Raw genomic sequence first — 12,002 nt, forward strand, 5'->3', positions numbered from 1 at the left:
TCGCTGAACAAAAATCAGCGAATGTTTAGCGGTTGTGCTTTACCACTTTAACATTTTATGTCTACTACTTGATAGTAACATATATACAAACGGTAACTAACTGGATTCCCAGAGAAGGCAAGCGGGTTAGGGGGAAACAGAAGGTTAGGTGGACAGATGAGATTAAGAAGTTTGCGGGTATAAATTGGCAGCGGCAGGCACAAGTCCTGTTTAACTGAGGCCTTTGTCCTGCAGTGGACGTAGTCAGGCTGATGATAATGATGATGATGATGGTGATGATGATGATGATGATGACGATGATGTTGATGATGATGATGAGGAGGAGGAGGATTATGATGATGATGATGATGATGATGATGATGATGATGATGATGATGATGATGATGATGATGATGATGATGATGATGTCTACCACTTCAAGTATTCAAAAGGTCCTAGAGTTAAAGAAGTTCAAAAAGGATCGTTGTTTCTTTTGAAACAAAACCGACACACAACAACAGACGAAGCCACAAGTGCGATTCGCCGCCCGCAAGTATGAAGACTATAGCCAATCCGTGAACTATACCTATCATTGCCAATTTCGCTGAACGATCGCAGCGCCACAGTTCCCTTTAGTTAATTTTAGGAAACGCTATGGTATATAGCGGTGATATGTGCGAACCAAACATTGGTACTGTAAAGTACACAGCGCATAAAATCAGTTAACTCTCGTTCTTATGAGCTAATTGTGGCCATGTGACTATGGTATAATATTCTGATGACGTCAGTAAAAGGTACGCCGTTTTGCTTGTGCACTGATTTCATGACACTCGCCCATAAAGAAGCCATTTCAAACAGAACAAAGTGCTCGCACCGCGATAGAGCTGGGAACCTTCAGCGCTCCGCATAATGTGCATTCGATGAGGACGTCTTCCCATGTACCCCCATACGTGCAACTTCCTGTCGATGCCTGCACAAAACAAAAACAGAAATGGAAAAATACGTATGTAATGAGGCATCGTCACAGGTCGGAAAAATTTGTGAAACTCACTCAGACTCGCTCATGAAATATATTTCATTCTTTAGACTCACCTGAACTCAAACTCGCGAAATTTTTTCTGAGCCAAAAAACTCAAACTTGGACACTCAGCTTGATCTGAGTCTGAGTGGGTCCTGTTTAGTCGACCCATGAGTCTGTTAGCCTAGGATTAGCTTCTTCGATTATGCTGCGAGTGCTCTTTAGCACTAATATCTCACGTAATAAGTGCACTTCATGGCTTCGTTTGCCATAGTATCTTGAAAACGAGTTAAGAATGTTTGCAAACCAAAGAGGTCATTTTTCTTCTAAGGGGTGGCAGAATTTTATATATTTATAAATAACTCCCCTGGAAGAGTTGCAGAGGTTCAAGTCACCCCCTTGTGTAATTCACGCCTTTGATCAATAATTATTGAAATGGTGTACGAACAGACTTCTTTGGAATACCTGCGAGTAGACGTGAGTGTGATTGTGAATCCAGGTTGACAGAAATGCTGATGATAGATAGGATGCACCGGTGACATGCGTAGACAGCAGCACGAATTTACAAGGATGATGTGTTGCAGTGCTGACCACAATGTGCTCTGATAGCTTTGATATGCCACATTGAAAAGCGTAAGCACTCTAGGTCACTCCAACATTACTATTAGCTTTATGTGTGCTCATATTAATGATGCTCACGCCAACTCCTACATGATACAGCACAATAGTGTTCATAGGACACCTCAATATATATTGACCTGAGACGCCAGTTCTGCCCTTCCCTATTTCCCCAAGGGCTTTTTCAGCGGAGTTTCTTGAAAAAAAATCTATCGCGTCATGCATATCTTTAAACTAAAATGCCGTTACTCCATTGAAACCGCAGGTAACTCGTATTTGAAGGTACGATATCAAAAGGTACCAAGTAGAGCATCTATTGTGCGAGATACTGGTGTTAAAGAGCACTCGCAATACGGTCGAAAATGGTTATGTTGACTCACCCAAACTCGATGGAGCTACGAGCGTCAGTCTGAGTGAATCCGAGGGTGAAATATTTTGCGAGCTTGAGCACAAGAGAGTCCAATCGAAAAAAAAAATACTTGGTCAGTCTAAGTGCGATTGAGCCCAAAGAGCAAAATGTATTGAATGAGTGGGTTTCCCATTTCTCGCCGACCTGTGACTAGTCCAACCAACAACGAAAAAAGTGTCAACTATCCACGATTACATGCGTGCACACGCCGACAATTTAAAGCGGAATCCGGGAAGCCGCACTGTCGTACGCTGTGTATTTTGCGGGAGTTTTCTCGTCTCGATGAGGCCATCGTTCTCGAAGCATAAAGAAGACCGGATTATACAGCAAACTTTTATCGTCATCACGTAGAGTAGAGGTTGGGCGCCCTTGTGTCAGTCAGCCTTCTGGATTGCTTTCGTGGAAAGAGCAGTTTTTTTTTTTTGTAAAACATCATGTATATTCTATGTTTACTTATCATAACCTTACCGGCACATTTAATTATAGCTTTCCTTATCCCTTCATCAGCGTTATTGAAATATTAGAGCGTGACAGCTGTAAAGTACATAATTGGTAATAACGAGACATTTAAAGGAAACAATATCGATAAAAACTACCCTATATCACAGCAAGAGTACCAAGCACAGGACACTGAAATTGATATCCTTTGTGACTAAAAAATTAAGTATGCTACACACAGTAGCATGAGATTTTTATTCGAAAAATTGAATTATAGTATCAAGTAAAAAGCGCTGCAAATTATTGGTTAGGTTACTACATTCCAAAGCGTGGACTTCTGAATTACTCACTTCTTCACTTATATTTCTGACCTTGTTGAATATGCTTTGCTGTTGCCTTTTAATCTTTCACTTTTCATGAACACCTCGCTTTTATTTAGTAAGATTTTTTTCATGTCCCAACAACTTGCCTCTATAGAGCTGCTTATCAATTCATTTTCTACTCCTATGTGACAACACCTTTCTATTAAATCGTGCATTCATATTGAATATGCATTTTTGCTTTGACATTTCGACTGTTGACAGCAGTTTCTTCTTCGCATGCAGTTGTGTAACTTATTACTCTCTATTTAAATACGTGCTCTGGCTTTAAAAGGTTCCCTCCAATAACGATGAAAACAAAAAGTTATCACCTGGTATTTGAAAGTCAGTGTTGAATCTGCAGGACAAACGAATGTCATCGAGTTCTTGAAACATTCAATGCACACGCTGTGACGGCATACGAGTCTGACCCACGACGTAATGAAAAAGTAGCAGTTGATGCAGCGGGGAAGGTTCCCGGCGTTTTCTGCGTGTAACTTGCACGTAACATGGTGGCCATCCTTCAGCGTCACTTTCACATAGTAGCTGCATTAAAAAAAGAAGGTCCAAATGGTGAGTGTTTTAGCGTCGCGATTCTTGTTATGAAAACACTTGGCCATTATCTGCTTTTACGAGAGTCAATAAATGCTTTTTTAAGGTGTATTCACGTAACGTACCAAATCGCGATTCGAGCCTGCGGAGTGCGTCAGTTACCCCGTCCTCGCATCGCCCCGCGCGGACCGATTCGTGAAACGACGAAAGGCCAAATCGCTGTTGGGATCCTCGGGAGGCAATGCCGAAATCCCTGCCTGTATGGCGTGAATTCTCCCCTGTCCTGTGAATAGTGGCTTCGGAGGGAGCCAAACTATGCGTCATGTCACCTGAATGATCCGTCTGCGATCACGTCCGCCATGTGAATACGGCTTTGAGATATCGAAACTGCCGACTCGGCTTCATATGGAGCCAGCAGCCACCGTTACAGAGGCGCAGTTGAACATGAGAAAAGAAGCGGACGCTGCTATACGTGGTAGTTGTGTCTGAGACAGCCTCGGTGTTTTAGCTTTCTAAGCGTCTGCAATGATCGCTTAGTTTCAGGCATTCACTTTCAGCATGCAGCAAGCATAAATAACTGCCTCAACGCTTTATTCTTTGAAAATAAGCACCCAAAAAACGAAACAATGCAGCTCGAAACATGGAGCTCGTGGTGTTATCAGCTGAAAGCAGATAAAAAAAAAAAGATGCGCACGTCTTCATGAAGTGAATAACGACCAATGGTTGAAAATATGGGCATTGTGTGGATGAGTAAGCGTACGTTATCTGAGCGTGGCCACATATAATGTACTTTGAGTGACATAAAGTGACTTAAAGAGTCGGCATTCAAGCTAGGTCCTAAGTTCCAGATTGCCTACAATGAAGTCGCCGACTAAAGTAAATGTTTTGCCTTTGTAGGTGTTTATATTGTTCTGTCAAAATTATGATTATTAATAGGGCATTATTAAACATTCTGTTTATTCTCTCCCATCCCCACAAGTCTCAACGTTAGGGCGACATGTGAAGTTTAGCCCCAAGGCTCCGTATTACACACGTCAGCATAGCTATAGACTATGTGGTACAAAGTATCCGTATACAGACAAGTAAACAGTTACCTGCTCGAGGATTCCTCAGGACCACTTGAGTGCTGGTTATCGTAGCTGCAAGCGTACAGAAAACAATCCATCGGATAAATATTAGCAGCGTTTTTAAATGTGACGAAGTCACACGTTCCGCTATACCTTTATAACTGAAAGTTGAACGCCGACTTCTTCTCAGTACTGTGTTGCTCTTTCCAGCCATAGGGTTTCCTATAGGTACGCTAGAGCACACTCTGGCGGTAGAGTCTATGGGAGCTGCAACGAAGGGTGCTTACGCGAGCAAGGCATTGATGGGTAGTACATGAATTTGTCCAATTTTCGTACTTTCGGCTTCATTTGGCTTCGTGTTGCTTTGAGCTGTTCCCTCACGGAACAAAAATGAACAAATGTTGCGTTTCACCACCTTAACTTTTTAGGCCTACCTTTTCATATCGCGTCACGAAACTCAAACCCGATTGTTCTTTTATTTGAAACAAAACCTAAACACTGCAATGAACGGAGCCACGAATGTGCTCACAGCCCGCAAGCACAAATACTAAGCAAATTGATGTACTAGCCATCATCCCTCATGGTAACTAAACGATTGCACCGCCAGAATTCGCTCTAGTTTTTTGTAGGAAACTTTTTTGCTTCCACACTTCTCCTTAAGGCTTTTCGCATGCAACGTGGTTTTCCCTACCTCTCAAGTTGCAGCAACGAGAGGCTTTCTGTGTCTCACGCTGTTTCCCAGTACTTCCGAGATGGGTCAACCTCTCAGAAAACCACAAATCTGATGGCGTCATTAGGCGACGTCATGATGACGTAACAAACTTTAGCAGTCTGTGACGTCATCACATGATTTACGGTAGCCCCCTAGAAGTGTGCGAATAATGAATTTTGTAGCCAAAGTGCACACGAATGGAATCGTTATGGCGCTGAATCGAATAGGAAAACAAATCGAATATTATTTGAACAGTTTTCGCATCTTTATGCAGCTATCTTACACACAGATTTCGAGTTTCATAGCATTTTATTTGCGATAAATAGTAACAAAAAAACGAACCATTATAGATTAGATTTAACCGCCAACAATATCACAAGTATGCAAAGTGAGCTAAGTTGGTACGCACCTGCAAGAAGAACCTTTGAGGCATTTTGCATGTTTGGGATGAAATACAGTCGTTACTCCTGTAGCGATTGGGCAATTAGTAACCGCTTCTCAAATAAGACTCAAACAAAAATCGTTAACAGTGTTTTATGAAGGAACAATATCTGGACACTTGTGATGATGACAGCGGAGGGAAGACACTTTCGATTCAGTGACACACACACACACAAAAAAAAAACGCGCGTAAGCAGTTTAGTGTCGAAAGTAGTGTAAAGGCTTGGGCTGCATGCGAATTGGTATCTCAATGAATAAAATAATAAAAATGATCCCTCACTCTTCTCAGTTGCGGCGTCATTCACATGTCAAATAAATTGCCAAGGTGTGTTGTGAAAGAGAATTCGAACAAACTATGGATTACTATCTGCACGAGTTTAGCGCATCAACTTAATGTTGCCTTTATTTACAAACATTGTCTCGGATTGTTTTTTTACTTTTGCCCCGCCGCGATGGTCTAGTGGCTAAGGTACTCGGCTGCTGACCCGCAGGTCGCGGGATCGAATCCCGGCTGCGGCGGCTGCATTTCCGATGGAGGCGGAAATGTTGTAGGCCCGTGTGCTCAGGTTTGAGTGCACGTTAGAGAACCCCAGGTGGTCGAAATTTCTGGAGCCCTCCACTACGGCGTCTCTTATAATCATATGGTGGTTTTGGGACGTTAAACACCACAAATAAATTGCAACAGAATCGAAAGTTGGGCTAGCTGGATATGCATGGTATAACTGTCAGTTCAAGCGCACGAATAAACAGAAAGGAAGAGAGGACAAGTGCAAATCAATCAATCTATTTTTACTTTTTCTGTGTTTTCTCTCTGACCGGAAACTCTCAGGAAAGTTGACAGTATTGATAGATAAATAAATAAATAAGACATTTTTGTTCTCTTTACTTAAAAATAAAACAAAGTACACCACAATGTTTTGATACATCGTGTTCAGTCCAACCACCTCTTTTTTTAGATGTTGACACGAGTGAAATCTTGGGTGTATGTACATTGTGCTGGTTAATTTGTTGTATGAAATGATTATACTCCTTGCCACAACAATGAAAGGTGTACCGCTGTGTTCAGAGTTAATTAGCCAACTTTCACCTGTAGTTTATGATAACGCAATGCAATTAATGGGCCCCAAACTGCGTCACAGGTTTTCCGCGTAAATTCACGAGAAGGTGCCGCGATGTCACGTGGGCGCTAGAAACACGAACTTTAAAAAGTGCGATTGAATGAAGTGGCGAAAGTTGGAGGACACTTGAGCTTCGCTTTTAAGGGCAGTTCGCAATAGCGTAATCTAGATCTACCATCCCCGATATTTCCCCTAATATAATCGCGGACAACTTTTCCTGGCAACCCCGTTGCCAGAAAAGCTAAAGAACCAATTTGCATGTATCCTACCGCTAACGAGTGTAGTTCCATAACTGCTTCCGTGTTTTCTGCGTGAAATATGAAAACTAATGCCTTCTTTTTTTGCATATGACTTTTCAAGACAGGACACAGTTCACAGCAGTGAGATATTGGTATTTGCTTTAATCTGTACGATGTCTCTTCGTGTTTTGGCACATGGGAGAAAGCCGCACCTTTTAGGTGCCTTTCGAATGGCAGGTGTTGTCTGCATCGATATTAAACACTGATCGCACACAGCCTTGATTTTCCGCAGCGGTGCGGAACGAATGTCATACCAGATTATATCGAATAGCGAAACGCGTGCTCAATTTCAGCCCCTGTAGCTTTCCCTTCGTTGCCAAAAATAAATAAATTTGTCCGCTAGTGTAGACACCTAGTTAAAGCACTAGGGTCACTTCGAATTGTTTTCGCTATAGCTTTTTCTAATAAATAGTGTGCTATCCTGGCTATGAGGCAGTTTTTACCCGTGGACTCCAGAGTTGCGTTGTCGGTTGTGCCGTGCAGCGGCCGCATTGGGGAGCATGTGCTGTCACTTGAACTGCGGCTCGTGCTAACACACGTTCTTAATGGGATGACAGTGACTTACTTCATCCACGCTAAACTGCAAATTCACTTTGCAACTAGAGCACGCTGCTAGTTTGAAGCATTTAATAAAGTACAGCGCCCTCTGATTCGCCTACCTCAGTTGCTATCCCTTCGAAAGAACTCTTATCCTCTTCGAGTTACAATACGCCATCAAAGTTACACTCACTTTGCTTCAAAATACTTGCTAAAAAGGACAAGAAATTTAGGTCCTTACAAAGGGTTTGAAAGTAGCGCTATAAGGCAAAAAACGTATTATAACTCAACCTTTCTCCGGCTTTGCTATCTACGCAGAGTGGCAAGCATAGCACTAACTTTTGTGAAACCAACGCGTATCTCCGAGATAACACACAACTGACTAGCATCGTCAGGACATTCTTCGTTTGACTTCCTTACTCTGTTCTTATCTTTGTATACAGGCACCATTCATTACGAAAGCCGCCTCATTGCAGGAGATAGAACGGCTTTATTGATTACGCTTTATATCAGCCCCAACCCGATGCTTAATAAGTCAGAAAGTTGCAGTAACAGCATAGACCGATGCTACAGTAGCGATTTCAGTGCAACTTGGAGGGACCTTTCTCACACATCCTAATGTTTCATTAAAAACATCCTTCAGCCACTAACAGTGATGTCGATATATATTACGTCCAAGCAAAACACTTTATTGCGTCATAAAAGACTGAACGAAACGCCACGCTGCTTTTCCGCTGCCTTTCGAAGCAGTATCCAGGCAGCTTCCGCCTTCGAAACATCAAACAAAGCAAACGGCCTAAGTAAACTTCGTCAACAGCGTCTTTCTTTACTTATATATCATAGTTCCACCCTCTGATGTACAAAAATTGGAAATATCTATTGTTCCACCTTCATATGAATAAAAACAGGAGAATGCTCACGTTTATTTTGTCCCTAGATACCTTCACAAAAACGATCAAAAGACATTCTGCTACAACGTTAACAATGCAGCACTCAACTACTAACGGCTCTGGGAAGGAAGCCCGAAAAATTCTCACTTGTTCGAGCATGCTAGAAACGGAAACATTTCGACAGGTATCAGTCGTGCTGGGTAGAACATATAGGTGGTTGACATAGCTCTATAATTCATATAAAAAAAGTTGAAGTCACTGCAATGTGCTGGGCTTTACCTGTTTGGGCGACATAGCAATGTCGATTTGGACAGGCTCGTTTACACATTCAGCTACACAAACGACCGGCCGAGAACCAGTACTTTCGTGTCACCATAGGAAGAAAAAAACATGGAAACTAACCTTGCTTTGACGCCAGCCATCTTTCCCTTGACCGTGTGAAAGCAAGCCACTGCGTTTGAGAGGCCTGTTCCGATAAGCCGACGTGCCTTCCTGCATGTGTCGTGGGCAAACGTTCGGTATCACCGCCCGGTCGCTCTATGCGATATTGTAGCTACGCTCAAAGGTCACGCTGGACATGCGGTGACTCACGCTTGGTATTCGTCGTCTATTATGCTTCGTTGTCCGGGGTTTTTTTTTGGTTTTTTTAACTGCCACTTTCTAACAAGTTCGACTTAGGTCCAAGCAATTCAATTCCAAAGCCTTGCTTACGCTTCAGGTGTTTGCCAGCCGGTGTATACTTTTCTCTGTCGTCGTCAGCGCGCTATCTCCTCACAGTCTCTGCGTTATCTCCCCGTGCCTTCCTGGTGGCTGACCATTATGTTTAGAGTTTCCTTCGAATGCTACCAGAGGAAAATGTGGCGCTTGAGTCGGGGAGCAGGAGGTGCTCGAGTGGCCATATTCTAAGAATAAAAAAAATAGAAAAAGAAAGAGGCAGTACATATTGGGATGAGGCGAAGGTTGACCTTTCTCTTTCTCCGGTAACGCTGGGATAGCCTATGTGACGTTCTTACTGTCCTGTTCTCTTTCCATGTCTCCACGCACTTTCTCCTCTCTTTTTTTTTATCAGGTGCCATACATACATCAAAGTTTTGTCATTCAAATAACCCATAAAACTGCTTTAAGCAGCCTAGTTGGCATTTGCTCGGTACTCACCGCATCGTATCGTGGCACAGGCACCCTCCACTACGGCGTCTCTCATAATCATATGGTGGTTTCGGAACGTTAAACCCACCATATTAATCAATCGGGACACAGACGTTCTCCGGCTTGACGTTCGTTGTTGCGCGTGCTCATTTCTCGCAAGCGTACCCTCTCCTTTTTTTCTGTCTCTTTACTCTCTAATCTCTCTGTGACGCTGGGCCATAATCCATCATGAGTTGCCGCAATGCGAATCTTTCATTATATCGTTAAAACACTACTACTACTCCTACTACTACTACGAATGCTGTTCTGTTCTGTTTTAGCTGTTTTGCTGTGGGGAGGTTGAGGTGTCTATTGCCTCGGCTACTCCATATCACAAAGTTCTGCAGCGAAAAATAAAACAATAATACAGAACGGTACCCAAAAATTAACAATACGAAAAAGAAAAAAAACACATAATAGGACACTGAAACCAGTTCAAATAACATGCCAATACACAGTTTTCTTCACGCAGTTCACACAATCATAAAACTACTTACACGCACACCTGCGTTTATTGAAGCTATCGTAGCACTTTCATCAAAGAAGGCATTAAGAACTCCACTCTGCCTTTAGGGAATATCTTTCTGAGACAGCTCTTACCAGCCTTACGAGCGACAGTCTTGCAAACTTTCCGAGTGGTTATTTGAATCCTAACAGTTCGTTGTCACGTGACCTGAGCAGAAACGTCACGTACGGCTAACCGAACGCTAGGATACTTACGCCGCAACTTTTCTCGCGCTCCGCTGTCCCTCAAAATTCTATTATACCGATCACTAATTCGCCCAAAGCTTGAGTACGCGTCCGCTATATGGGATCCCGTGCAGCAAAATTTAATTAACGCGTTAGAATCTGTTCAGAACAGCTCAGTTCGGTTCATTTGTTCTAATTATTCCCGTACTGTAGCATATCAGAAATGAAATCTAACCTTGACCTGCCCAATTTAACTGTCCGGAGAAAACTGGCGCGACTGCATTTTTTTCATAAGATATTTTTTCACAATCCATCAATGAAGCGAGACCTCATTTCACAACCGTCATACCACTCATCGCGCATTGATCATCAGCATAAGGTTGCCATTCCGTTTTGCCGCACCAAATTCTTTTCAGCAGCCTTCTTACCGAAAACAGCCGCCGATTGGAACCACCTTCCCTCTTCCGTTGTAACAATAACAGACCCTTTGTTATTCAAGACTGCAATTTCTCAGCAATGCTTGTAACTATACGCAGTTTCCATTATCTATCTTTGTCTTGTATGTGCTTGAATTCTTATACATTTTTAGTTGACTTATGTTGCCTTTCCGATTTGCGCATCTGACACTTGTTTCTTTATTTTGTCTTTTTTTCTTGTGTGTTATAAATGTTGTACCCACCCCCTCTGTAACGCCCTACGGGCCCTGAGGATATTCTAATAAATAAATAAATAAAATACGGCATGACTGGTCGAGTACTTCGCTATTGGCCAAGACTATGGCAGTTGCATAGTCACGTGCACGGTCGGGAGTAACAAGGGGGGACTTGGCTACACCCTAATATTGTATAAGGGATGGGCAATTTCACCTCTAACCTCTAATCAGTCAAGCCTTATACTTCATTTTTGTAGCAAGAGCTACATTTTCCGGCTTCTTGCACCGTATAGCTAGGACTGGTAGCCACACCACGAGTTGAGTGAGCCGTTGCCTAGCAACCGCTGCAGCCGGCAGCGCCACTCACCGTGCCATCTGGCATGACGTCACAGGACGAGCTCGTGAAACCACCTCGCAACAAAGGAGGAGCCAGCGTCGCATCGTGTAGTACAAGAGGTGGCTCAGTATGATTCGTCGGCAAATATAGAAAGTGAATCGGAGAGACTGAAATCGGTCAGACTTTGTCAACGTGACGAACCCAAAAGGATGCAGTGAATTGAGGAGAAGGAGGAAGAACGAGCCGCACGCCTTGAGAAGCGTAACTGTACAGAAAACCATCTTCCTACATCTTCCTTCGTACGCTCAAGTATAACTACGTTAAGTCACAGCAATTTTTATATGTGTTATTTACCCATGCTTTTGACGGTAAAGGTGATATAGACGACTCCATAATGTATTCAACGAGCAGTTTACATCTCACCTAGTGACCTGAAAAGCTCAGTACCAATGCCAGAAGTTTATAAGAAGTACGTCGTCGCACCATTTCTATGTTTGCATCTACTGTGAGGATTGTTTTCTTTCAGACTCTATAAATGGGGTGGGCGAGGTGGCGGGCTGTTTTTGTTGCAGCGAAAGTATTCTAAACCTTAACAAAGAACCTTACTCAGTCTTCTGGGAAGTAGTGATGCTCCATCATCAATAAGAACCACGAAGAGGCATGGCATTGCTTACTACCACACCCATCGATCTACTCAAGTG

The 12,002-nt window shown here is 42.9% G+C and overlaps 1 protein-coding gene across 5 annotated transcripts in view; it reads right to left on the minus strand.

Moving 5' to 3' along the window:
- Nucleotides 1–11,850, minus strand: part of LOC142768816 (uncharacterized) — a 30,881-nt gene extending 19,031 nt beyond the window's left edge. Inside the window, exons 1-5 of one of the 5 annotated variants that reach the window (XM_075871092.1) lie at nt 9,149–11,850; nt 8,840–8,929; nt 4,468–4,512; nt 3,154–3,367; nt 854–949 (exon numbers count right to left, since the gene is read on the minus strand). In XM_075871092.1, the coding sequence (XP_075727207.1) occupies nt 854–949; nt 3,154–3,367; nt 4,468–4,512; nt 8,840–8,859 (375 nt within the window). In that variant the 5' untranslated portion in view covers nt 8,860–8,929; nt 9,149–11,850. Of the gene's footprint in view, nt 1–853; nt 950–3,153; nt 3,368–4,467; nt 4,513–4,593; nt 4,708–8,839 lie in introns of all 5 variants that reach the window. The other 4 variants (XM_075871091.1, XM_075871094.1, XM_075871095.1 and 1 more) reach the window with 4 other exon arrangements.
- Nucleotides 11,851–12,002: the final 152 nt, after the last annotated feature.

This window comes from Rhipicephalus microplus, chromosome 8 (assembly GCF_043290135.1).
Source record: "Rhipicephalus microplus isolate Deutch F79 chromosome 8, USDA_Rmic, whole genome shotgun sequence".
Classification (NCBI taxonomy): domain Eukaryota; kingdom Metazoa; phylum Arthropoda; class Arachnida; order Ixodida; family Ixodidae; genus Rhipicephalus; species Rhipicephalus microplus.